The sequence below is a fragment of the Perognathus longimembris genome, chromosome 7 (genome assembly GCF_023159225.1).
Source record: "Perognathus longimembris pacificus isolate PPM17 chromosome 7, ASM2315922v1, whole genome shotgun sequence".
NCBI lineage: Eukaryota > Metazoa > Chordata > Mammalia > Rodentia > Heteromyidae > Perognathus > Perognathus longimembris.
Genome location: NC_063167.1, coordinates 4649147 through 4676509, shown reverse-complemented (window position 1 = coordinate 4676509; position 27363 = coordinate 4649147). Strand labels below are relative to the sequence as shown.

Sequence of the window (27363 nt, the reverse complement as noted above, 5' to 3'; positions counted from 1 at the left end):
CTTGTGTTCATTTTCAGAAACAAATTTCCTTTAGGGTGGAACATATTTACCTTTCATCTACTTCAAGGAACACACAGCCTGGAGTGTGTGTTGTGGTAAAAATTCTTTTGCCCACTGGGATTCGAGGAGCTAGGGGAAAAGAAACAAAACTGCAAAGAGTTATCTACAGGTAAGTATCTAATCATTCACTGTGCATAATAAAAAGAGAATCAAATCTCCATACCAAATGGCAGAGACCTCACCTAGGGGTCTGATCTTCAAGAAGCTGAGGCTTAAATGATAATTTTCATTATTAAACACATTTTTTTTTGGCCAGTCCTGGGCCTTGGACTCAGGGCCTGAGCACTGTCCCTGGCTTCTTCCCGCTCAAGGCTAGCACTCTGCCACTTGAGCCACAGCGCCGCTTCTGGCCGTTTTTCTGTATATGTGGTGCTGGGGAATCGAACCTAGGGCCTCCTGTATCCGAGGCAGGCACTCTTGCCACTAGGCTATGTCCCCAGCCCCTATTAAACACATTTTGATCAGGTCAGAATGAGATGCCTACTAAGGTTAATTTTAAGCAAAGGAGAGTCTATCCATGTTGACTAGTACTAGTTCACTTCATCACAAAAAATCTTAAGAATTAAAGGAGGAGTACAAATGTCAGTCCTATTTAGTGGCTGTAGAAAACTTAATGGAAGATTTTGAAGTGTTACTTAACACTGCATAGATAGTCTTTGCATACATAATAAAATTGGTACAGGCCAGTTCTGCTTTAAGAATACAGGGGACATGGTTCATGAATCAGAAGAGTTCATATTGTAAAATACCCCACTACCAAAAGCAATCTACAGATTCACTAGAATCCCCACCCAAAATCCCAATGTCATTCTTAACAGGAATAGAAGCATCAATCCTAAAATTATTTTGGAGGCATAAGCTGCAGAATAGCCAGACCAATCCTGAGCAAAAAGAGGAACACTAGAAATACCATAATACCTGACTTCAAATTATACTAGAACCATAGTAACAAAAATAGCATGGTATTGGCAACTAAAACAGACCAATGGAATCAAAGACCCAAAAATAAAACCACAGTTACAGCTATCTAATTATCAATAATGGTACCAAAAAACATGTGTTGAAGACAAGACTCTTCAACAAATGGTATTGGGAGAAATGGTTATTTGCATGTCAAAGACAAACTAGATCCCTATTGCTGACCCTGTATAAAAATCAATTAAAAACGAATCAACGATCTCATTCTAAGACCTGAAAATTTTGAAACTACTACTGGAGAGCATAGGGGTTACACTTGAAGCCATATGTGTAAGTAAGGACTTTTTGAATAAGACTTCAATTGCTCAGGAAATAAGAGTAAGAATTGACAAACAGGATTACACTAAAGCAAAAAAACTTGTGTACATCAAAGGAAACAATTTTGAGAGAATTTTGGACAAAGGGTTAACATCCAGAATATGTAAGAAGCTAAAAAAGTTAAATATGGAACAACAAATAATTCAATTAATAAATGGGCAAATGAAATTAATAGACAGTTCTCAAAAAAGGACAATGGTTAATAAGTACAGTAAGCAATGTTTCACAAACTTAGCCATAAAAGAAATCCAACTAAAACAAAAACAAAAAAACAACAGAGATTCTTCCTTTCCTCAGTCTGAATGGCTATCATCAAGAAAATAAATGATAGCAAATGCTGTCAAGATCTAGGGGTAAAAAGGAACCCTCACCTAGTGTTGGTGGTAACATAAATGCAAATCAGCATAGTTATGGAAATCCAATGGCGATTACTCAGAAACCTAATAATGGAACTACATAATGATCCTGCGATACAACTCTTGGGCATATAGCTGAATGAATGTAAGCCGACATAGAATAGATACCTCCACATTCCTATTTATTGTAGCATTGTTCACAATAGCCAAGCTATGGCATCAGCCTAGGTACCCAACAATGGATACATGGATAAAGTGTGGCATATATACCCAGTGGACTGTTATTCAATCAAAAAGAATGAAATGATGCCTTTTGTTGCAGGAAAATGGATGGAAGTGAAGATCATCATGTTGAGATAAGCCAATCTCAGAAAGAAAAATGCCACATCTTTGCTCATATGCAGAATCTAGACCAATAATAACAACAACAACAAAAATAATATTGTAAAAGGAAGACTGCGAGCCAGTGGGAGTAAAGGGGGAAGAGAGGACAGATGGATATGATCAAAATGTATAGGTGAGAATAACAATAAAACTCATTAAAAATTGACAAAGGAGAAGGACTAAAGGTCAAGAGGGAGGGGGGCTGGGAATGTGGCACAGTGGTAGAGCGCTTGCCTAGCATGCATGAAGCCCTGGGTTTGATTCCTCAGTACCACATAAACAGAAAAAGCTAGAAGTGGTGCTGTGGCTCAAGTGGTAGAGTGCTAGCCTTGAGCAAAAAGCAGCTCATGGAGAGTGCCCAGGCCCTGAGTTCAAACCCCAGGACTGCCCCCCCCCAAAAAAAAAGTGACCAAGGGGGTGAATTTGATTGGAGCATATTATATGCATGTACATAAATATCACAATGAAATGCCTTTGTATAAATGTTCTTTACTAATAAGAAAAATGGAGCCACCTAAAACAAACATATTTCCACTACAAATGATCATGTGGTATTTTCCATTAATGTCATAGAAGATTTAAACTACACTGTGGCCTCTCTTTGCGAGAATTTTAGTATTCTTATTTAATTAAAATAGCAAAGAAAGTGCACAGGGCATGTCTCCAGCGAAAGTAGGGGTGGAGGACTGTCTTCACAGACATAGACCACAAGGCCTGCTGTCTGTGAAGGAGACACCGCGACACCAGAGTAAGCGGACAAGGTCGGGAAACAGAGACTTTACTGAAATTCCTATAGAGATTTTCTTCAGGGATATCTGCCAGCTGGCATCTCCATCCGTTCCCCGCAGGCAGGTCTTCTGGACTCACCTTCGTAACCAGAGCGAGTCTTCTCAATCAGTGTGAGACAGCAAGGCTCTGATGCCGGCTGGGCAGAACTATGTACGTGAACCAGATAGGGAAGGATCCGGAACGGGGTGTAATGCTTCGCCTGCGCTTTGTCTCGGCCTCCACTGGAGATAAAAAGATTAGGGCTGGTCACGATGCATAATTCGTCCACTGTGAACAGGCTGGGGAAAGGGTTCAGTGGCATTTCCCAATTTAGTATAGGTAACATATATACCCATTGTTTTCCACAGGAGGGGAAGGTTTAAAATTTCAGGTCTAGAGGCTAACTGTCTCGTTGACTAGTCAGGAAGTAAAAGTTTCTATGGAACAGTGCTCATGTCACCATGAATGTCAAACAGGGCGAACTCTTTCCAGGACTGCTTCTGACCGTGATGCCCCAAGTTCCCAGCCTGACCTAACAGTCTCACATGAACTGCCACCAACAGAAAATCAGTTTCCGTACCAACACAGCCAACTCTGTGATCTGCTCTCCCCTTTCAAAGAACTAATTTAGGTTCATAGCTTCAGCTACTACTCTGGCTGGTCCAGGGCCTGGTCTTGAAGTTAAGCACTCTGTTCTTCAAGGTGCCTGGCAGAGGGACAAGAAAAAAATAGGGCCTAAAGCCCAGCTCCCAAGCCTGGGTCCCGGTGCAGAGAAGAGCAGGCCCCTTTTCCCAATGCTCACAGAGGATCTCCAGCACTGAGCGATGACACGCGCTCTCACCCAGCTGCCCAGAGGACGCAGCTACTTGGACGCATGCCACCATCGTCCCTTCAAGTCCTGTGTCCAAGAGCGAATCCACGCTTCTCTTTTCCTACTAATCAGGTCTCCATCTCCCATCAGGGTTGAGACCACTAATCTCAAGGAAGTCTCTGATTGTTATTGCTGCTGTCCGCTCAGTCCCCTTTCTCTGCTCTTCTCCCATCAGCTCCCATGACCTTGCTTTGCTTCCCTCACTGGGAGGAGCACCTTCTCCTGAGCCAGCTACAGCCCCCATCTGGACTTGTCTGGCCTCCCTCCTATTGTTCTAGGCTCATCCAGTCCAAGGGGTTCTACGCGCTATTTGCACACTCGTGTTCTCAACATGCACCTCTGGCCTGGATGTCTCCCTGTGGTCTCGATCTGTATCTCAAACAGAACCTGTCTCGATTAAGTGCTGTTCTTCTTGCCTCTCTCTAGGAAGCTGCTTTTCCTACAACCTTTTCCACCTCAGTGAACAATCCCAGGCCACCCCCTGCTGTCAGCCTTGACTCTTTATTTCAAACTCCAACCTAACTCATTAATAAATCCTGGTAAAGTATTCAGAATATTTCTCCTGCACCCCTGCTGTGCTAGCCTGGTCTCCATGTCTCACTGAAGGCAGTAGGGCCTTCAAGAGGTATTTGTGTCCTGGGCGCACCATCCTCACGAAGGGACTGGTGTGGTTTCTGTGAGAGTGTGTTAGTTATGGTGACAGCTGGTTGTTAACAGTGTTTGGCTGGCTATTAGCTCCATCCCCTCCTCCATTTTATATAGTATATGACCAACCCATTATAAGCATTGTTATCTCTCGTTACCTAGAGGCAGTATAACTTCAATGCTAACATCAACGAGTATGTCGTTTTAAAACATGTTCTCCTTTTATTATGAAATAATGTTACCATTTAGAATATTATCATTACATTTGGAAAATGAAATCAACTAAGTTTTGGTTGACAGTAAGCCCCATTTGTTTGTGGATTTATTACATGCATTTTTGACCAAGCACAGTAAATTTTTTAAAATGTAAAAGTATTTTTATTTTATTTTTTGCCAGTCCTGGGCCTTGGACTCAGGGCCTGAGCACTGTCCCTGGCTTCTTTTTGCTCAAGGCTAGCACTCTGCCACTTGAGCCACAGCGCCACTTCTGGCCATTTTCTATAGGGCTTCATGTATGCAAGGCAAGCACTCTTGCCACTAGGCTATATTCCCAGCCACAAATGTAAAAGTATTTTTTTTTTTTTTTTGGCCAGTCCTGGGCCTTGGACTCAGGGCCTGAGCACTGTCCCTGGCTTCTTCCCGCTCAAGGCTAGCACTCTGCCACTTGAGCCACAGCGCCGCTTCTGGCCGTTTTCTGTATATGTGGTGCTGGGGAATCGAACCTAGGGCCTCGTGTATCTGAGGCAGGCACTCTTGCCGCTAGGCTATATCCCCAGCCCTGTAAAAGTATTTTGAGAACAACTTTAGCCAGACACAAGTGGCTCAGACCTGCAATCCTAGCTACTCAAGAGGCTGAGATCTGAGGACTGTGGTTCAGAGCCAGCCCAGGCAGGAAAGTCTGTGAGACTCAATTCCAATTAACTGCCAGAAAACCAGAAATGGTGCTGTGGCTCAAAGTGGTAGAGAGCTAGCCTTGAGGAAAAGACCTCAGGGACAGTGTCTAGGCCCTGGTTTCAAGCTCCATGACTGACCCAAAAAAAACCCAACAAAACTTTAAGGTTCCCATGCACAAATTCCACAGCTCAGCTCTCTGCCAGACCCGGTCACCACGACTTGTGTTAACTTGTGTGCTCTGCAAGTGTTTCCCTGCTCTTCATTTTATGAGGATCTGTGTCCCAAAAAGCAGATGAAGGCCAAGAGGTGTGAATGTGCTTAATAGAAGCGTTAAAAGTGAAAATCGAAGATTTGTTAAAAGGCAGCTACGGTGCCTCAAAGTGGGGTTGTGGGAAAACTGCCTGGACTGTGGACATCCTGGGCATACGTGGTTTCAACTCAAGGGCGGTCTCTTCAGAACCACATACTGGAGAGACCAGGGTGCTATACTGTCTCTTTTAAACCCTTCCAGTCAATATGAGCTGTTAAAATTCAGGCTTGGTCTGTCTGTGAGGTGGAGAGCAGGTCTCTAGTGCAGCGCTGTCCTGGACCGGCTGTGAGAAAGAGGGCTTAGCCATGTCGCCTCTGATCTGGGCCACTGGCCCCTACAGTCAAGCTGTGCTAGTTGACTGGACTGTGTGCACTTCAGGACAGGTAGGCCTGGGCCCTTCAAGCAGATGGCATGTGCCATGTGCCCGCAGGGGAGGAGGAAGAAACGAAACAAGCTCTTACAGACATGGGTGACGTTCTGAAAGCTGCAGTCTGTGACTTCACTAATGTGGTAAAAGCAACTGTCTTGTTGGCCGACACGAATGACTTTGATATTGTCAATGAAACCTACAAACAACTGTTCAAGAGTAATTTTCTGGCTAGAGCTGCTTCCACATTGCTGCTTTACATAAACAGGCTGAAGCCACAGTATCCAGGGCCTCTCACGGTAGCTTCGCTGTAAGTGGCCTTGGTGTGGTTTACTGAGGGTTTCCCATCCCATCTTTAATGTGTGATTTTCACAAATGAATGTCAGGAAGTATAACTAAAACATCCGGTTATTGTGGAAATGCCATATCATAAGAAAGATTCGGAAATGAAGTTGCTGATGGTATAAATCACACTTTTGTATATTCATATGGATAATTATGAACGTACAGAGACACTAATTAGTTATTCAAATAACTAAGAATAAAGGAAAATATGTTATTCACTTAATATGAAATATGAATGTTAGGTATGTGGTAAAATTAAAGTCCTCAAACTTGAATGGTACAAGGTAAAGGACAAGGAAGTAAGTCAAAATTTTGTGAGTAATATTTTTCTAACAGAAATAAATAACACTGTAACTCCCCCCCCATAAATAAAATTCAAAAATTGAACAGTGATTGAGTGGGGAAAAATGCCAAAAGTTAATTTTAAAAAAGCAAGCCAAAAAGGCCCCCATATTGTGGTCATTTTAGTGTACTTCCTATCCAGTGATTCTCACATGCCAGTAAGATTAATAACCACCTTCTCATCATTTCTTCCTACTGTATTATCTTATTTTCTCATGAGCATATTCTTCTTTCTTCTCAATCCATAAGCAAATTCCCATGGAAAGAGCCAAGGCTTTTTTTTTGGTAGCTACAACAGAGCCTCGCTGAATACAAGAGTCGCTAGCGCGTGTGGAATGAGACCAGCGCGTAACCATGGTTTCTGGCCCCGCGTCTGTACTCACCGGATCCTGCAGAAGAAGGGCTTCACCGGAGTATATTCACACTGGGATGCTGAAACAGAGAAGGGCTGTCACTCTCCCTGCCTACAGCAGCCCTGCTCTCCTACCCAAGTAACAAACAGTTTTCCTTGAAGACAGCTCTCTTGATTGAAAGTGTACTGTTCCCACTCATTCAGAGGGCTTTCCTATTCCCCAACCACCCTTAGGCAACACAGACTGTCTGCCCAGTACTTCCCTTCCTTACTTCTGATAGCCCTATTCTTATTCTCACCACAGTCATTATTTTAAATGTCACCATAATGATCCTTGGATGACAATTATTTTGCCAGTTAATAGTCTATTTCACTGAAATAGTGTGGCCATTTCTCAGTAACTGGAAATTTAGACTATGTTCATCTTTTAGCTCTACAATATATAAATTTGAGCTTTTCACTTTGGATTTTTTTGTGTGTGTATGTGTGCTACTACCACGGTTTGAACTCAGGGCCTCACACTTGCTCAGCTGGTACCCCACAGTTTGAGCTGTAGCTCTAGCAGCCATACATTACTGCTAGCTGTTTGGGGGATAGAGTCTTGGACTTTTTTGCTTGGGCTGGCTTCTCAGCCTCCCAAGGAGCTAGGATTACAGGCATGAACTACTGGTGCCTTGCTCTTTGGATATATTTCAACGAGTTGTGTTCTAGCTAAACTGGAATCATCATTTTGCCTCTAGTCATTATTGCTAATCTCCACAAAACTGTACCACCTTACAGTGTTAGTCACGTTTTCTTACGCTCATGTGACTAGTGTGCACCAAAGTCACTGATTTATGAGGTGGCAGTTTAAAAATAAATTTGCCAATTTTAGGGTCAAGTCAGGAAGTTGAACCTTCTCTCAAGTGTTTGTTGTCTATTTGTATTTCTTCTAGGAGACCTCCCTGAATGTTTTCAGGCATGTGTGCACTGAAGCAAAAATCCTCAGTAAAAAGGCACATGAAAAATCGAGCAGTCAAAAAAATATACTCTGAAGGCTTCATCAACAGTGAGACTCTTTCAGAACTAAAGTAGTGAGGAAGGCCAGGTCTTATGCGATTCTAAGGAAGGATCACAGGAAGAACCAGCAAAGGGCCTCTCCTGAAATAGACGTGCTCACACTGTTTCTATGTTACCCAGGCCCTGAATGGCAACTGCACTCACTGCTGGCCCCTGCAGCACTGTGAGGAGCCTGCGATCTCAGTGCCCACGAGCTCATGAGGCATTTCACACCCAGGCTGGTAACGGCTGAATTCTTGCCTCTGAAAGTGGGCTCTGAAGAAGTACTATCAGAGCCTTCTGAGAGGCTCATTTAACCATCACTATGTGAATATGTGTTCTAACACAGGACCAAAGGCCAACAACAGTTAGGTATATAGCTTCCTGTGTCCTCATTCCTTAAGGTCAAAGGAAAAGACTAAAAGTCAGAACATGCATGCAGCTTTGGAGTGGGTGTGGGGCTCACCAACTGCTCTCGGTCAGAGCCCGAATCCTTGAGACTTAGATGGCAAAAAGACATTAAGAACAAACTAGACAACCATCACGCCATTCACATTTTGGAATATATTAAGATTTTACACAGCGATCACAATCAGCAAAGACGAAAGGGCTGAGTGTGCCATGACGGGGAATGCAAGGTCACCGCTCAAGGAGAAACATGAAGGAGCTGGCACGCCGCAGGATGTGCCTGTCCTCTTCCTAGCTGCATCCCAGCACCACCTAGTTCTCATGTTCTGAACAGTGCGTGAAGCTCCGCACTCCTTCTCTAAGGCTGGGTCTGAGCTCGGGACAGGGGTCATCCCACCCTGGCCCCTGGCCTCATACCTCCTTGGGTCCAGCTGTTCCAGACGGGAAGCTGAGCTCCAGCTGTGTGCGTGTAGAACACCCTCACGTCTTGTGGAGCGAGCAAGTCAACAAAGTGAGAGGATTCCAGGAAATCTTTCTTACAGTTCAGAATCAAAGCTGCCTGCTCAGAAATGTGCACTAACCTTCCAGAGAGAAATGAAAACACTGCCACAAAGGTATCCTGTGAAAACACAGAGAACAAGGCACACACTGAGATACTTACTAGCAACATGTCCTGGAAAGTAAACTTCTTCTAGACTTCTACCTTAATAACAGCATCAAACACAACATGTGTCCTACAAAGGCAACAAAATCCCCTAAACAGTCTTCTCCATTTGCTTCTTAAAAATGATCACAGAACTGTCACTGAGCTTCTGCAGGCTTGATTTCTATGCTGAACCACTAACTCATCCTACACCAACCACACATACACACGGCACAGACTTCTGATTCTTTCTCCTTCACAAAGTGGGCTTTCCTCCCAGAGGGACTGACTTCTACTGAGCAATGCAGTCTGTGCTTTAAAACCAAGCTCAAGACTCATCCTGGAGAGACATCACTACATACGAAATGAACACACTCTGATTTGTTCTTAGTGTGTTAAGATGTATTAATGCTGTGTTTGCTAGTATTGCCATGATTTCCTCTCTAGCTTTATCATAAAGATTTTAATTTGTCAGTTGTGGGGCTTGAACTCAGAGCCTGTGTGCTGTCCCTGAGTCTCTCTGTGCTCAATGCTAGCGCTCTATCATTTGAGCCACGGTGCCACTTTGGTTTTTGAGTGGTTAATTGGAGATAAAAGTCTCATGAGGACTTTTCAGCCCAAGTTGGCTTCAAACCATGATCCTCAGATCCCAGCCTCTTAATTAGCTAGGATTACAGGCATGAGCCATCAGCGCCTGGTTTATCATAAAGATTTTTGAGAACAAATTTTTTCTTAACCTTTCTTTTTTAAGTCTCCATAGCACCTGCTACAGTACTCTGGGTATATAGTTAGTAAAATAAGCTCTATTATAACAATGTATGGCTCATATTGCAACATCATAAAGTCATTAAGTTATAATGATGCTGGAGATCTAAACATCAAGTTAAGTGATCACCAATGGATCAGTGAAATGTGAGGCTTAATTATTGTCAAAAGGACATTTAAAAAAGAGACACTACAGGGCTCTTCTACATTTTCACACACAAAAAATGACAACATCTCAACTCACCTGTTCTACAAAATCCAGTTGTTACAACTTGTAGTAGGTATTGGAACTAAGAATGATATAAATATAAATCAACAATTTGGAGATTAGATAAAATGCAGGAAGTTACTCTGCAGTGCTTTTAAAAAGTTTTTTTCTTCATTTGAGAGAACTAAAGGATGTTCAGAAGCAACTGACAACCAAAGCAAATGAAACTGACACAGCATACAACCTACTTCTTCTGTTTAAGACATTTTCTTTAATCAAGGGCAGGAAAAATAGCTAAGTGTATTTTTTAGCAGGTTTCTCCTTAGTTTATCTCAAATTGTTGGTTAGCTAAACTTGCAGTGATTTTTTTTTCCCCTTTTATTTTTAGGCCCAAGAGCAGGACTTGAAACTCGGTTTTTGGTGCTTTTGCTAACTGGCTAGGGCTCTATCTCCAGAGCCACACCTCCAACCCCAAGCGATTCTTTTTAACCTGCAGTTAGAGGTGGTCCTCAGGAAAGGTGCCTGAGCAGAGAGGGCGAAGGGCCTGAGCGCTTACTGTGTTCTTGGACGTGTGCTCCGAAGCCACAGTGGCCAGCTCCTCCAGACTGTACGCAGCCACGTCTGCCCAGGCCGCGCCACATGGGCTGAGAATCTGGAAAAATTCACTGTTTGCTAAGAAACACAGGGAAATAAACAGGTACTCCAGTGACAACAAAATCGTAGCAATCATGCTTAGCACTATCAAGCTGGCTTATTTTCTTAGGACACAGACACCCTAAGTGTGCTTCCCTCAAAACCAGATCATTTCCTGCTAGCATAAGAAATAGTGACAACTGTATAAACCCAAGATTGTGAACGTTATGAATCCTGAATGCTCTAGCTCACAAGGAGCAAGATGTACTGAACTAAACTAAAACAAGTTAATGAAGATGGGCACTGGTGGCTCACACCTGTAATCCTAGCTACTCAAGAGGTTGAGAAATGAGGATCACAGTTCAAAGCCAGCTTGGGCTGAAACGTCCCTGTGAGACTCTTATCTCCAATAAACCACCAGAAAACCAGAAGTGGAGCTGGGGCTCAAAGTGGTAGAGTGCTAGCCTTAAGCAAAAGAGCTCAGGGATAGTATCCAGGCCCTGAGGTCAAGTCCCATGAGAGACAAAAACAAAAAACCAAACCAAACAAACAAACCCTCAAAATTAATGAAGCCAAGTGTTCAGATACATATATTTCAAATACATCATCTACTGTGGAAACATTGGCATTCAGAAACTATGTGCTTCCATTTGTGCTAGAGAGAATATGACTTTATGAAACCCCTAAGGAAAAAAGTCAGAAAGGAAGGAGTATTTAAAATTGTTCATCTTTTCTTGTGTGCATACTGATACTGAACCATGAACTCAGGGACTTTCCTCCACTCACAGGTGGCACCCCATCACTTGAGCAAAGCCTCCAGTCCAGTGTTTTGCTAACTGGACATAAGAGTCTCCAGGACTTTTCTGCCCAGCTGGCTTTGAACTGTGATTCTTGGATCTCAGCCTGAGGATCTAGGGAGTATAGGTATGAGACTCTGGTGCCAGGCTCTTCTTTAATTTGGTAAAATCATGATAGATCATCAAAATAAGTATATGATAGGGGAAGATAAAATGAGTCAAATTATTTGTTTTTCCCTGTAACCTCTGTAGAAGACAACCCTTCCCCTTCCTTTCTCTCTCCCTCTTTCTCTCTTTTTTGGGGCAAGTTTTGTGAATCTATCCAATCTAATATTTAACCACTGCTAGGCAAGCACCTTATCATTAAGCTACATCTCCAGCCCTAAATAATGCTTCTGTGTGTGTGTGTGTGTACTGGGGCTTGAACTTGGAGCTAGGTGTTCTTGCTTAGCTTTTCTGCTCAAGGTTGGCACTCCACCACTTGGACCACAGATCCACTTCTAGCTTTCTCTCTCTCTCTCTGTGTGTGTGTGTGTGTGTGTGTGTGTGTGTACTGGGGCTTGAACTTGGAGCTAGGTGTTCTTGCTTAGCTTTTCTGCTCAAGGTTGGCACTCCACCACTTGGACCACAGATCCACTTCTAGCTTTCTCTCTCTCTCTCTCTCTCTCTCTCTCTCTCTCTCTCTCTCTCTCTGTGTGTGTGTGTGTGTGTGTGTGTGTGTGTGTGTGTTGTGGGGCTTGAACTCGGGGCCTGGGTGTTATCCCTAAGCTTTTTCACTCAAAGACAGCACTCTACCACTTTGAGCCACAGCACCACTTCTGGTTTCTGGTGGTTAATTGAAGATGAGTTTCACATTTTCCTGCCTGGGCTGGCTTCAAACCCTGGTCCTCAGATTGCAGCCTTCTGAGTAGCTTGGATTACAGGTATCAGTCACTAGTACCTGGCTTCCTGGTTAATTTGAAATAAGAATCTCACTGACTAGGATTCCTGCCCAGGCTGGCTTTGAACTGCAATCCTCAAATCTCAGCTTCTTGAGTAGTTTAGGATTATAGGTGTGAGCCACTGGCACCAGAGTGACAATGGATGCTCCTTTAAAAAGTTTTCCGATGTGTTTACACTAAGCTCTTGCTCTTGCAACAGATCAGCAAAACCATTGTAAAGTTGCTCAACTATGGGACAAATAATGTTCCCCTAACCTTCCAACTTGGAAAAATGAAGACACAATGAAATCATTAGCGTTAAGAGTTGCACATTTTCCACCAAAAGCTCCAACTCTGCCTGTGCAAGGCTGTCCACGGAGGCTGGGCAACGGGGCACTGTGCTGTTTTCGGAGGTCACCTGTTCTCTGCACCACGTTTACCTTGCACACTGTGGACGCAGCGGAGGGCGTAGTGGAGGGCCTCTAGGGTGCTCGGTTTCCGACGTCGCTCCGCTGGCAAGTATTTTTTCATCTCTTGGACAATCGTGATGAGTTCTTGGGAAGCCTTGTTTCGATCTTCTTGCTCACTGGAAGATGAAGGAAAAGTATTATCCACCACGCAGGGGCCACAGTGACTTCCTCCTCTCCTGAGGCACACAGGGCGGTGGGGATCCCAGGTGTACTCGCTTCCTCTTACACGTCGGGGGACATTTTCCCACTTGCTTCCAGGTCCACTGGAGCCCGGGGCGCCTTTCCCTCCCGGCCCCCCGGAACTTCGGTGCCCGCCCCGTGCCAGGCGCGTGGGGCTCCCACGACGGCGGCGCGAGCCCCGAGCGGCCTCCCTTTCCCCGCTCCCGGCGGGGCCGCCCCGCCTCCGGGTGTCACCTGCGGCCGCCGGCCGCCGCGTCGGCGCCCTGCCCGGGTCCGGACCCCGGCGCCCCGGCGCCGCCGCGGGGGTCCATGTGGCCCTCGGTCCTCCGCCTCACTTGGCCGCCGGCGATGGAGAGCGACTCGTCCCCGGTGTGCCGACCATGGCGGGCGGGCGCTGACCCGAGGGCGCTTCCCCTGGAGGGAGGGGGCCCCCGGCGGTCCCCGGAGCCCCGCGGCCGAGGCGGCGGCGGCGGCCTCACCGGGCCAACTTGGCCGCCGTCAGTTCTGGAAAGTCGGCGCCCGAGCCACGGGCCCCGCCGAGGGGTCGCCGGAGGACCGCGCGCCCTGCAGGCCTCACCCCGCGCCGAGCGCCCGCCGCTCGCCCGCCAGCCCGCGGGCGGCGCCGCCGGGGTCTCGAGGCCGGCCGCGTGCGGGGCGTCCTCCGGTCCGCGCCCCCCGCGCGCCACGGGACTCGGCCCCGCCCCCGAGCCGCGCGATTGGCCGCCTCGGCCAGCGGCGGACTCCCATTGGCCGGGGGGCGGGTCCCGAGCCGGGGCGCCGGGGTTACATAACCGCGGACGACAGGGCCCCCGGGGCGAGTTACATAAGGCGGGAGTCCGGCGGGCGGCGCGTGGGCTGGGGGCGGAGTGGCCCCCGGGACACCGGGGCCTAGGCCACGCGAGTCCTGGGCACACGCCCCCCCGGGGGCGGGGCCGCGCAGTAGGAGTAGCCGAGATTGGATACCGGAGCTGCCAGTCACAGTCACGTGGAGGCCGGCCCCAGAGGCGTGAGCAGACACGTGAGCAGAGGCCCCGCCCCTTCCCCAGGGTGGCCTCGCGGCTCCACCTCTCCTCGCCCCCCCCCCCCCCCCCCCGTGCACCTGGGGAGCTGGGACCTTTGCATTTCTTCCGGGTCTTCCCGAGTGACCTTTGTTTGCATCTTTCTGCACCTTGTTCTCCCCACTAATCCTAGGGGAGTGGGGTGGCCTTGGAGGAACCGTGCCCAAAGCAACCCAGGTAAAATGCTCTATTTTCACTTCTCTGACCTACCTGAAGTTTCGGATTTGGGGGCAAGTGGTGGAGGGGAAATGTAAAAGACCTGTTTCAGGAAGGGGCATTGCAGAGCCCCTAAAGAAAGGAGGGGTGAACGCTCATTTTAGAAATGAGAGGTAGAGGGCCAACACCACCTCCTCTGCTACCTGCTATATCAAAGATGCTATTATTTGCCCAATGAATGGAAATTCTATATAAAGAGAGAGGGGAAGAATGCAGTGGCCAGTTGTGCACTGGACAAATGACCTAATTTTCCAAGTGGCACACCACACTGGATCTCACACCTCCCAGTAACAATGGGCCACAGAGTATGGAAAGCCCAAGGGTTTTTTTCTCCCTCTGCTTTCTGCGTTTAGCAAACACCAGGCACACACCTGGGCAGGGATGGCTGCAATCCTAGGGGGATAGACTGATGGAACAAAATCCCTGCCACTCTAAGGTGTGGGAAAGACATCAAACATAAATGACTCCTGGAGTTCTGAAAGGCTAAGGAGGTGGAAAGAAAATAAAACACTCATGGAATGGAAGGTAGTTGGGCAGCAAGGTGAAAAGGGGAAGCTGCCAGCCTGCCCTCACCCAAGGCCTTTGACAAGGCAGAATTGAAAGAAAGCAGGGTGAGAGGGGCAGGTGTGGACAGCACCTTCACTTGCCCTAAGGGGGCGGGAAGTTAAATCCTGAGCTTTTCCTGGAGGGAAGCCAGTCTTAGAGAATCCCTGAGGTTGAGTTCAGAGTCACAAAGGCCAGATCCCAATGGCCTTCAGCACTTGAGCAGGTGCATAAGCGCCTAAGCTGGGGTCACAGTGAGAGGGGAAGTGTTTTAAGGGAAGGAGGACAGAAGATGAAGACAACGGTGCGTCTGGAGAAGCCCCACTCCTGCAGGCTCGCCACTCTGCGTCTCACTGTGTGGTCTAGCTGTGCACAAAACACTAAGCAACTCCAAGCCAAATCCTGAACGTTTCGGTAACTTTGTGAAGGCCAGCTCCCCACTCATCTCCATGCTAAAATGTGGGGCTGGAGAAAACAGCAACCTGGGAAGGGATGGTGCAAGAGGGGAGAAAGAGGTTTGTGCAGGACGGGAGCAAGGGACGTGAACCAGGTGTATCTGCTTATCTGTCCTATGCTAAAGAACACAGGAGCCAGATCCTGTTTATAAACACTTTATTCAGGTCATTACACCAGGAAGGTCCCAGCTAAATGCACAGATACAAACAGGTGTTGTGTAAACGCAGGTGCCTGTGGGTTACAGGGACTGAGGATCAAGCGCCATGAGAGCAGGCAGGCTCAGTCAGGCCAGCCCAAGCCCCTGGGCCTGATCCTGACAGCTGCTTTCTCTTAGCCATGTACAGCAAGGCATGTCAAAATCCAGTCATTTCGGTGAGATAGGGGAGCAGTACTAGAGCAGCAGAAGTGTGTTCTGGCCTTCTGGGCTGTGGCTGCTTCATGGGTGAGCCAGAACTTTAGAGAACTCTAACTGAAAGGGCCACAGAGCAGGGGAAGTGTTTCTCCTCCCTCTGCCTCCTTGAAGCCCACACCCTGATGTGAAAAGTCTCTTGGATGGCAACAGTTACTCCCGAAGCAGCAGCCTGTGCAGCGTAGGACATGAATAAAGCGAGCATCTCTGGTTAGCTGTCCATTGTTTAGTTGCGCGTGGTGGCCTCACCCCGAGCATAATTAGGAGACTGATTTAGGAAGTAGAATATGAGGAAAAATAGAAAGCAAATTTCAAAAGCTCTGGTCTTTGAAGACTGGGCCAGGAAATGTCGAGTTCACAGATGGACTTACTTGAGGGCTGGTGTCACGTAATTGTTAAAAAGCACACTGGAGTCCACAGCCCAAGATGGAAGAGGCTCAAACGTCTAACCCCTGTGGGAAAAGCTATGTCTCTACAGCACTTCACAAGCATGGAAGGCCACGATGCGGAAGTATTAATTAACATCGTCCTTCTGAAGGAAGGGCACCTTGAGTTCTATTTGGCACTTTCTGAATTCATCTGTCTGGGACAGAGTTAAGGATATGTTGTTTGTATTTAGCTTTTTTTTTTTTTTGGCATAAGAAAAACTTTGGTCATAGAGTTCTATAAAAAACTTTTCAAAAGGGATTATTTCTGCTTAAAGGAAGATCTTAGCAAGTGATATCAAAGAAGAAAAACATCTTCCTATCTAAAAGCTTATCGCTCCCAGCACGTGGGCTGAGACACAGTGAGTCAGTAGTACTTACGGAAAGGAAAGGGTTAGCCTCAGGAACCAGCAAAGTATCAAAAATAAGGCACAGCCTGTGACTGTCACAGGTTTGCACTGGATGGTAGTGTTCTTTCTGGAAGGCACAGTTGGAAGTCTGGTAAACACGGTTTAACATCCATGATCGCTAACTTGGAACTGATTCCCCTATCTGGGGGCAATGCAGGTACTTGGTGACCGTAGGCTGGTTACAGCGCTGCAGGGCTTGAGAACTCCTCTCCAGCCTCGTGCAAATCTGCAAAAAGGCACTGTGCAAAATGTGGCAGGGCTGGCCACACCTCAAGTTCGGAGTGCATATTCAAAAAAGGGCACATTTCCTACAAACTGAACTGTATGTGAACTAACAAAAATAATTTTTACAAATAACAGTAGGTAAGCTTGATAATAGAGCAAGTTCTAAGTCGAAAGTCTTCAAGAGGTTTCCGAACAGCAGGCTTGAGTTTCACCAGCTCCTCATTAAGAGACAGACCACACTATGGGGCAGGGGAGATTTAAAAACAGGGAGAAAGGTACTTTAGTCTTTTGAGTACAGCTTACACAGTGACAACACATGCTATGGTCTACACATGAATGGACTCCCACTGGCTGACTTCTTATTAGTGACTTGTCTTTTGACAGACAGGGCTAGAGTACACTACAGCCAATCTAGTGGCAGATGGGGATGGAGAAGACCACAGTCAATCTCATAACAGAGCAGGTCTAGAGGAGACCACAGTTAGAAGAAGCAGGGCTGCAGTAACCATACATTCCACTAAGAAACCTCTGATATGACCCGGCAATGACAGAATACCACTGTTTGTCACAGCTGTCAGCTTGGCTACAGAGAAGGCTGTGGGTAAGAAAATCAAGGTCTGTGCCAGCCCTGGGCAAAAAAGAAAAAGAAAAAAAAATCACAAGACCCTATCTGAAAAATAGAGCAAAAAAAGGCTGAGGGCCTGGTTCAAGTGGTAGAGCACCCGCCTGGCAAGCTTGAGGTCCCGAATTTAGCCCTCAGTACCTATATATATATAATGAGAATGAGAGATATTTAAAATATTCAGAGGGGCCGGGAATGTGGCTTAGTGGTAGAGTGTTTGCCTAGCATGCATGAGGCCCTGGGTTCAATTCCTCAGCACCACCACTACCACAACAAAGTCATTCAATAAAAAATACTTAAAAAATAAACCTCAGAGCTGGCTCAGGCCTGTAATCCTGGCTCCTCAAGTCGTTCGGTTGGGTGTGGGGGTACACACCTGTCATCTCGGCACATGAGCGGAGGTGGGAGGACAGTGAGTTTGAGGCTCACCTAGGCTTTTTAACAAGATCCTGTCTCAACATCAGCGCCCCGCCCCCTCCTCCCCCCCCCCCCCCCCGGAAGTAAATAAAGCCCATCAGGTTTGTAAAACAGTTGCTAAAGAATAAAAGGTAGCTGGGGACTGGTGCTCACACCTGTCATCCTAGCTACTCAGGAGGTTGAGTTCTGAGGATTGTGGTTCAAAGCCAGCCCAGGCAAGAATGTCTGTGAGACTTATCTCCAATTAACCACCAGAAAACCAGAAGGGGAGCTGTGGCTCAAAGTGGTAGAGCGCTAGCCTTGAGCAAACAAACTCAGGGACAGTGCTCAGGCCCTGAGTTCAAGCCCCAGGACTGACCAAAAGAAAAAAGGCAAACCCCACCACTCTGGTAGAAGTTTCATCCTTTGTCCTTGCACATCTGATCATCTGTGAACACGCGCTCGGTGACTCACCGATGATGACAACGATGATGATCACCAGGATGCTAATCCCTATGGCCCACATCTGCAACAGAACACACAACCCCTGTGTGAGACAGACATCTTACTGAAGAACACCCCATAGTATTCAGTTCGAACGGGAGAAATTAGGGTGCACTACAGTCTGGAGTAAATTCTATCAGGGCCTAGCGGATTTAGGGGTTTTCTAGGTGTGCTCCAATGATCCGAGGCCCTAGACAGGTGCTTGCATGTGAACTGTTTCCCATACCAGGAGGGCTGCGGGCTGCTCCCGATGTCTCAGAGTTTATTTCTAAACAAGCCAAGGCAGGCTCCCTGGGGCCAGACCCTAAAACACTCACTGGCTAACTACGGAATTTGCTAGGCCAGGGTCTCTGCAGCTGGTGTCTTTTCTGTTGGGTACAATGGGACTTTCTAGCATTTGCTTTCCTCAACTGTGAGCTGTTCCCAGGACTGCCTGCAACAGCATCAATGCCAGCCTTCCCATCCATCTGTTCAGGGCACTGCAAAGGTCTGGGTTGAGAAGGGGCAGTGGTCTGTGATTAGGATATTCCTGCTACACATGCCACATGGTGGGCAAGCAAGTGGGGTGCACTTAGTGCTTGAGACTCACAGCTGGCCCAAATGTCCCCACGTAGGAAGTGGAACACCTCCCAGACTCATCAAAAGTGCAGTGTATAGAGCGTCGGCTGACTCTCTGGGAACGGGGGCCCAGCATGCAGGCAGCTACAGGAAAATCACCTTGCAGTTCTTCCACCAGTACTTCCTCTTCAGCTTGGCAGCACTTGTTTCGAACTGAGAAGCTCCCGCCTGCAGTGCATCTGCGCGGTCGTCTAACTCGGAGAGCTTCTGGTCTCTCTCTAACACCTTATCCACATTGACCCTCATGATGTCCACCACCTAAGCGAATCGATCACAGTAAGTGACAATATGCCAAGGAACCGAAGAACCAATGTGCCCAAGGAAATCTACTCCCCCCCCCCCACAGTTGGCATTTTACTACTTTAAGCCAAGCTATCCCTAACTGGGGGGGGGGGGGCAGGTACCCTTTCAGGTGGACTGTCCAAGTCCAGCCTCAGGCCAGTATCCCACCTGCCACCTCCTGCTTAGCTGAAATGGGTGGCACACCACTGTGCCTGGCTTATTGACTGAGATGGGAAGAAGGGGGTCCCCCTGACTTTGTTCTTATGCTCCAACTATGCTCCTCCTAATCTCTACCTCTCAGATAGCTGGCATTACAGCGGTGAGCTACCCTACCTGGGCCTTTTCCTGGTTTTTAATGTAGCTGTCATTTTTTTTTTTTTGGCCAGTCCTGGGCCTTGGACTCAGGGCCTGAGCACTGTTCCTGGCTTCTTCCCGCTCAAGGCTAGCACTCTGCCACTTGAGCCACAGCACCGCTTCTGGCCGTTTTCTGTATATGTGGTGCTGGGGAATCGAACCTAGGGCCTCGTGTATCCGAGGCAGGCACTCTTGCCACTAGGCTATATCCCCAGCCCCGAGCTGTCATTTTTTTTTGTTGTTAACTTATAAGCATTCTTTATTCTGGATACTAAACTTTTATCAGATGTTATTTATGAATACTTTGTCCCTTTCTGTGGATGACCTCTATGTTGGTCATAATATACTTTGATATGATACAAAGTTTCTAATTATTTCTTTTTTGGCCAGTCCTGGGCTTTGGACTCAGGGCCTGAGCACTGTCCCTGGCTTCTTCTTGCTCAAGGCTAGCACTCTGCCACTTGAGCCACAGCGCCACTTTTGGTCATTTTCTGTATGTGGTGCTGGGGAATTGAACCCAGGACCTCATGTATACGAGGTGAGCACTGTTGCCACTAGGCCATATCCCCAGCCAAAGTTTCTAATTTTTATGAAGCCAAATTTATCTATTTTTGTGCTAGTGCTGAGTCTTGAACTTAGAGCTTTGAGCTCTCACTCAGCTTTTTGATAAGAAGACCCTATCTCTTAGCAAAACAAAAACGGGCTGGAGGCGTGGTAGAGCTTGTCTACCAAGCACGAGGCCCGGAGTTTAAACCCCAGTACTTCCAACCAATAACAATAAATACAGACAAAGGGGTGAGCAAGGTGGCTGCCACCATAATTCCAACTACTCTTGCCAACTTGCCTGGGTAAGAAGTTCCTCAAACTCCACCTCATACGACAAACAGTTGGGCATGGTAGCCATGACTGTCATCCAACTACTCAGGAAGAATAAAGAAAGAGGAACAAGGGCCAACCCAGCCCAGGCAAAAAGCAAAACTCCATTAATAAAAACAATAGCAAAAGCAAAAAGGGCTGGAGGTGAAGCTCGAGTGGTGGAGCTTCTGCTTTGTGAGTGCAAAGTCCTGAGTTCAAACTTCCATACTGAATAAAAAGGCAAAAGACTTGAATAGGGTTTTGTTTCCTTCTGATGTACAAGTGGCCAAATGAGTACATGAAATGTGTTCAATATCGCTAATCATTCACCAGTGCTTTTTAAAACCATGATGAGTGACCACTTCCTGTTAGTAAGGATGGCTATCATCCAAATACTGGTGTGAACGTGGAGAAACAGGGACCTCTGGACGCGGCTGATGGGAATAGAAAAACTCGCCACAGTATCCCTGTGTGGGCCAGCCCTGGGGGTCCTGGGCTGCTCTTTAGGCAGCACCGTTCCTAACAGCTTGAACGCCCACTAACTGATCCGTGGCTCACACACAGCCTGGCCTCCACATGCCATGGACTGTGACTCAGCTACGTGAACCAAAGAGGAGGTCCTGATTCGTGCCACAGCTGGATGAGTGCTGAAAGCATTACGCGGAGGGGAAAGAAACCCAACACAAAGAGGTCACGTTGGACGACTCTTCTCATCTGCTACACCCAGAATAAGCAAACGCAGAGAAATAGAGGCGCATTTCAGGCTGCCAGGTAGGCACTGCCCGAAGGAGTGATTTCTGAGTGAGAACAGGGTGCTTTGCAGTGGGACAAGAGTTGTGAAAGTAGAAAGAGGCAAAGCTGCACACAGAGTACGTACACTAAATACATAAACACACTAAGTGGTACACTTTCAAATGGTGTCATTGTATGTTATGTGAATTTCACATCCATAAAAGGAAAAGCAAAAATAAAATAAAAACCCAGACCTGCTGGGCGGCAGTGGTTCAACCCTGTAATCGTAGCTACTCAAGAGGCTGAAATCGAAGATCGAGGCTTAAAGCCAGCCCAGGTAGAAAAGTGTATGAGATTCTCATCTCCAATAAATGACTCAGAACCTCCCCCACCCCCCAAAAAATCAGAAATGGAGCTGTGGCTCAAGTGGTGCTAGCCTTGAGCAAAAGAAGCTCAGAGAGAGCATGCAGGCCCTGAATTCAAACCCCAGGACCAGTATACTCCCCCTTCCCCAAACAAAAAGGACCCAATTCCAATTTGATTTTGTAAGTGACAGAGCTTTAGGATGGGTTTCACTGTGAAAATCCAAGTTTCAGAATTAAGTTCATAAATAACCATCCAATCAGAACATGATTTAACAGCCTCAACTCGATTCTTTAGGGCAGCTATAAGCAGAAAGACCAAGAAATCTCTGCTGGACAGTGGCAGCTTTTAGGAACACAAATACCAGGCTGAATTTCTCAGTCTTCGTCATGGTCCTGCTTATTCAGGGTGGAATAAAGGGTCCTCTAACTCAAGAACTTTACAATGCAGCTTTGTCGGGATAGCTCCATGTGTTAGCATCTGCCTCCCATGTCCATGGCAACCACCAGTGATGAACTGGAGCCTGCCGGGCCACGCAACCAGGAGCACAGGCTCCACCACACAGTGCTTTGAAAAAGTTACCTGATCAGAAGGACTTGCTCCTGACTGGAGCGATCTGCAGGGCTAATCCTTTTATTACCCTATTTCATAAAGCGCTTCCTGGGGAGTGTCACTGGAAAATGGTGTCTATGTTTTAGATATGTGATTTGGTATGTGGTTTGGAAAAACAAGCATGAAACCAGGAAAATCTGACTTTCCTACTTTAACACAGCAGAGAGCAGATTTTTCTTAAATTCTGAAGAATCAAAATTTACATTCACACCGCTATTTTTTCCTAAACAGAATTATTGCCTAAGCATTCTCACATTTGTCTAAAATTCATGTTGTAGACTTTTAGAGCTGGGGGCACTGGCTAGCTTCGGTAAAGCTACTACTCAGGAAGTAGAGATCATAAAGACCATGGTCAGATTGGTCAGAAAGGTAGGGAGTTTTCATCTCCACAGCAAAGCTGGTCATGGTGGCGTGTACTTTTTCTCCTACTTACATGAGGGGGAAGGGGGAATGTAGGAGGACCACAGGCCAGGCTGGGCCAGACAAAAAACCCACCAGAGCCCACTGGAATGGCCTGGAGCATGGCTGAAGTGGTAGCATCCCTGCCAAACTAAGTTTGAGTGCCCAAGTTCAAACCCTAGTACTAAAAGGGGGACGATAATACCTCATCCACTTGATTTTGTGTCTGCTGTAGTCTTCGATTACTGCCAGTGGCAGTGCTTGAACCGGAAGGCCCACCTGCAGACCTGGAATTGGAAAGGCACAAGAGTGAGTAAACATGACTACAAATGTACTTCTCTAAGTAGGAGATGCTATTACAGGACTCGGCCCTAGTGATTTCCTACACAGAACTAAAGCAAACAGCCACACAAGAGTCCTACAGTGAAGAACAAGTCTCTTAGTAAGATTTTTAATTCCCCCATAATTTCTAAGACTAGATGACATGATAAAGTAACCAGAATGGTTTACTAGGTTCTATTGGGTTCTCACTAAATACGTGATCCTAACACCAGTAAACTCCATTTTTCCCCCCAAAATTTCCCCTTCTCCCCTCCCCACCAAATCTGCTCCCATGGAACCTTCTCCGCTTCCTCTCCCCACCTTTCTGAGAGTGGGGATACTTCAAGGTGCAACCATCTGTTTACATGCACACATATTCTCCTGGTATTTTAATTGTAGCAAGCACTGTTGTATAGTAATGAACAATTACATTATGGCCTTTTCCAATAAGGAGAAATGTTCATTTGAAACATTAGGATCGGGGAGGAGGGGTGAGGATAGGGAAGGCAAGTTGAAGCAATGCTTCCTCTCTTGGAAAATTATTCATTTTTTTTACAGTCTTCATCCAATGCCTTCTTTCCCTCCCTCTGGCTCTGAAGTCCTATTTGCCTTCATGATTTACTTGGCTGCTAGGTTCTGACCCTATATAAAGTCATCTCTCTCTAATAACCTGTTGTCACCGGAGTCCTAGAATTCTCTACTCTATAATCCAAGACATCACTGAGCACGTGTTTTGCTAACAGTCACTGATTCAATTTTCTTTCTTTCTTTTTTGGTTGGTCAGGGGCTTGCTCTCAGGGCCTGAGTGCTGTCCCTGAGCAGTTTCACTTAAAGCTAGTAGGATACCATTTTGAACCACATCGCTACTCAAGAGTTTTCCGGTGGTCCGCTGGAGACAAAGAGTTTCACAAACTCCTGCCTGGGCTGGCTTTGAACTGTAAATCCTCAGATCTAAGCCTCTTGAGTAGCTAGCTTGGTTTACAGGTGCGAACCACAAGTGACCTCGCACAGTATTTACTTTGTGTCATTGCTGGGTCCTGAATTCAGGCCTTAGGCACTACCCCTCAGTCTTTACCTCTAGAGCCACACCTCTGCTTCTGGTTTAGGGGTGGTTAATGATAGGTAAGAGTCTTTTCTGCCCAGACTGGCTTCAAACTCCATCCTCAAATCTCGGCCTCATGTGTAGCTAGGATTACAAGAGTAACACAACACCAGGGCCCAGCTAAGTTCGTTTAAACCTATCAACAACCAGGGGCCAAGAACAGCGGATTGGCTGGCTAAACGCGGTCTCACTGAACCACCTCCTCTTTGTGCCCAACAATACTGTTGCCCCCATTTTACAGATGGGCAAAGTGAGGTCCTGGGACCTAGATCCTAACCACTGCGATTCATTTATTGGCACAGCAGGCTCCTCAGGTACATTTTCCAAGTGGCGCCCCCGCTTAAGCACGCTGGGGGGGGGGGGGTGTGGAAAACGGGGGTCTTGGTGATGCTTCACTCGCATTCTTTGGGCTCCCAGGGCCACGAAGGAGTGCTTTCTTGCTGGGGCTGACTGAGTGGCAGTCACCTTCCCAGCTCAGCTGCTCCAGGCCCCGCCGTGGCCCCTGCCTCCGGAGAGCCGCTGTCCCACGCAGTTGGCAGAAGCCTCACAGCGGGCCCGGGTCTGTTCTCCCGCACTCCGGGGGCCGGCCGACCGGCACACCGGGCGGGAGGCCAGCGCTCGGGATCCAGGGCAGGAGCCACCGCCCGGCGGAGGACCTCCGGGAAGCAGCCATGGCTGCGGGGTGGGGCAGTCGCTTCCTCCCGGAAGCCCCCGGCCCCGCCCGGGCCCCGCGGCGTCCTCCCGACAGCCGTGGGGCCCTCGAGGACCGTGACCCGCCAGAGGGTCGTCCCGGCTCGTCCGCGGCCCGCACCCCGGGCGCCGCCGCCCACCCCAGGCCCCGGGCGCCCCGCGCAGGCCCGCGCCGCCGCGGCCCACGTCCGGGCGGTGGGCGGCGGCCTCCGGGGAGCGGGCGAGGGTCCCGGGCGCGAGCCGCGCCACCTCCAGGGCCCGCCCCGCCCCTCGCCGCAGCGCGTCACTCACATTTTGGCGGTGGCGACCGAGGGTCCGCGGAGCTGCGCAGTGGGCTCGGGCGGCCGCGAAGATGGGCGGCGCGGCAGTGACGTCACCAGCGAGACGGGGCGGCGCGCCGGAAGCGGGCGTGGCCCGCCGCGGGAGGCGTGGCTTGTCGGGGGCGTGGCCCGCCGCGGGGGGCGTGGCGGGTTCCGAGCTGTGGTGTGGCTCTCGCGCCCCCGAGCTCTGCAGGGCCGGATCGGTCCGGGCTCCGGGCTCCGGGCTCCGAGCTCCGGGCTCCGCGCTCCGGGCTCCGGGCTCCGGGCCCCGCGCTCCGGGCCCTCACGGCCGCTGGCTGCGTTGGGAGCGCGGGCCGGTAATGTGCCCAGGCCCCGGGAAGGGACTGCTCGGACCAGCGGACCCTTTTTGTGGTCGTGATGACATTGCACACAGCGTCCGTGCACAGCGAGGCGCCAGAGCGACCTAGGGGTCCCGGGGAGACGCCTCGTTTTCCCCCCGGAAGGAGGTCGTGGCCATTGGAGGGCAGTCTGTCAGAGGATGGGTCGGGCTAGGCTCCCCCCTCACCTGCCGCTGCCCAGCCCGTCGCTAGTCTGAAGAGAGCCCTGGCACCAGGGCTTGCGATGGGATCCCCGTGTTCCTTGTCCTCCTCACACCTGCAGGTCTGCCGCTGGACAGCGTTACTTGGTGGTGGATTTAAGTTGTCACTGGAAATAGGCCCTTCGATAGCCCCCGACAACAAACATCACTATAACCCAGTTAGTGGATCGCTAAGGAAATGGGAAGAATAAAATACTAAGGCGTCTTTTCCAACGCAATGGAGAAAGGAAATAATATGTATTAGAACAAAGGGAGCCACAAAAGTGGAACTGGAGTTAAGTAGCCAAGTAGAACTTTCCAGGCAAGAGAAGTACAAAGGCCATGAAAAAGCCATGGAGGTGGATGGAGATGGTGTGCACAGACAGAGCCGCCAGCGGTGCAGGCCGGGCAGAGATGACAACGAGCCCAGTGAAGACAGGACAGGTGTCACCTAAATGCAGCGGGCTCTAGGAAGCCCTGAGGACTCACAGTTGGGAAGATGATGATGCATTGACTGCATGGATAATGACCGCTGGTGAGACCAGGACAGGGTCTGCAATCGAGGGGATAGAGCAAAGCGGACAGAACACTTCCAAAGAACTACTGGAGAATGCTTTATCTAAAATGATTTGTTGTAGTAAACAAGGATGGGCCTGGAAGGCAAATGGCTACCTCTGGGAAAGTGAGTCTGTCAGTCTCCCCCACCCGCGGGGATATATCTGAAGTGATGTTTCATTTAGTATGAAAATACTGCATCTGGAGAGGAAGGAAATACTTAAAATTGCCCCCATCTGGTTTGGAATATGCTGAACATCTTGGGTTTTGGTATTCCCATCAAGTTAAAGCAAAGCACACGGATAATATGGGGAAATTTTCTTCATTTTTAATTTACAGCAGAAAGAATATAAAGCATTCAGAAAACATTTTCCATATTTTAAGGGCAATTCAAAACATTTTGCATGGTTTCCAGCAGCTGAGTTCTTCAACAGATCCATTGATTCAGTGATGCTTTACATGCACAAATACAAAAATAAAACTTACAAAAAAAGAAGACATCTAGACTAGTTTTACATGCAAGTCTCAGGGACCCCCATTGGGCGCCAACTACTGTGTGGAACTGCCATAAGCGACCGTGCAGCCAGAGGGGTTCGTGTTAGTGTCTTGATTTTGTTCACACAGTACAGCTGATTTTGAATGGGTAACAAGAATAGCAATTAAATCTTCAGGAGACAGAATAAGATTAGCTATTAATTTTATAATGAACTCCTACTCCTGGCACTTGGGAATTTCAGATTATCCAAGAAAGCTGCGCTTACCCTACCTATCATCTTATACTTGAAAGGAAGATTCACAACCAAAGGAAAAACGGTCAGAAATGCTTTGTTTCAGTGGAAGTGCGTTTTTACCTCACCTAGGATTCACAGTTTTTACTGGCAGGTTTTGAACCTACTTCTTATTCCCTCCATAAGAACCTTCTAATTCTATGTTCCGGAATTTTCTAACTTATTCAGCTAATGATAGAGCAATGTGAAACATTAAAAAAAAAATAACTGTGAGGGTTGAAGCAAATCCACTGAGGTCATTACTCAGGTCAAAAAGATTAGTTATTTGTATCATAATTAATGGAATAAATGTACCCAAATCCAGTATTAATATAGGATATTCTGAAAGGGCTGGTTTCTCACATTCTTTTCCTGTTATGAATGCAACTGTGTGTTTCTTAGATTGCTCAAGTGTCCTCCTAACAGGTCAAATGGTGGAAAGTCACCCTCTGTGGGAGACAGCACAGCTGCGACATAACCCATGCGTAAAGACCACATTGGGCCACGTTCATTTACACGTGTACAGGTGGCTGCTAGAT

At 47.8% G+C, this 27363-nt stretch overlaps 2 protein-coding genes across 2 annotated transcripts in view; both read right to left on the bottom strand.

The window, feature by feature from the left end:
• Positions 1-13377, bottom strand: part of Per3 (period circadian regulator 3) — a 35241-nt gene extending 21864 nt beyond the window's left edge. Inside the window, exons 1-7 of the mRNA XM_048350167.1 lie at positions 13287-13377; positions 12843-12988; positions 10609-10724; positions 8854-9055; positions 7022-7070; positions 2964-3106; positions 51-129 (exon numbers count right to left, since the gene is read on the bottom strand). Of these exons, the coding sequence (XP_048206124.1) occupies positions 51-129; positions 2964-3106; positions 7022-7070; positions 8854-9055; positions 10609-10724; positions 12843-12988; positions 13287-13363 (812 nt within the window). The 5' untranslated portion in view covers positions 13364-13377. The remainder of the gene's footprint in view (positions 1-50; positions 130-2963; positions 3107-7021; positions 7071-8853; positions 9056-10608; positions 10725-12842; positions 12989-13286) is intronic.
• Positions 13378-15466: 2089 nt separating this feature from the next.
• Vamp3 (vesicle associated membrane protein 3) lies at positions 15467-25030 on the bottom strand. Its single transcript, XM_048350164.1, has 5 exons — positions 24936-25030; positions 22737-22818; positions 19034-19192; positions 18287-18338; positions 15467-17033 (listed from the first exon to the last, which is right to left on the bottom strand). Coding segments are annotated over exons 1-5 (312 nt in total). The 5' UTR covers positions 24938-25030; the 3' UTR covers positions 15467-17016.
• Between the last annotated feature and the right edge of the window lie 2333 nt (positions 25031-27363).

Bases quoted from the DNA above. Each gene is read 5' to 3' on its own strand.
- Vamp3 (XM_048350164.1), bottom strand. The intron at 19,193-22,736 runs GTATTATCGTCC...CGATTCGCTTAG, and splicing joins CACAAAATCAAGTGGATGAG to GTGGTGGACATCATGAGGGT. The intron at 18,339-19,033 runs GTGATTTTCCTG...GTTCTGTTGCAG, and splicing joins ACTGGTGGAAGAACTGCAAG to ATGTGGGCCATAGGGATTAG.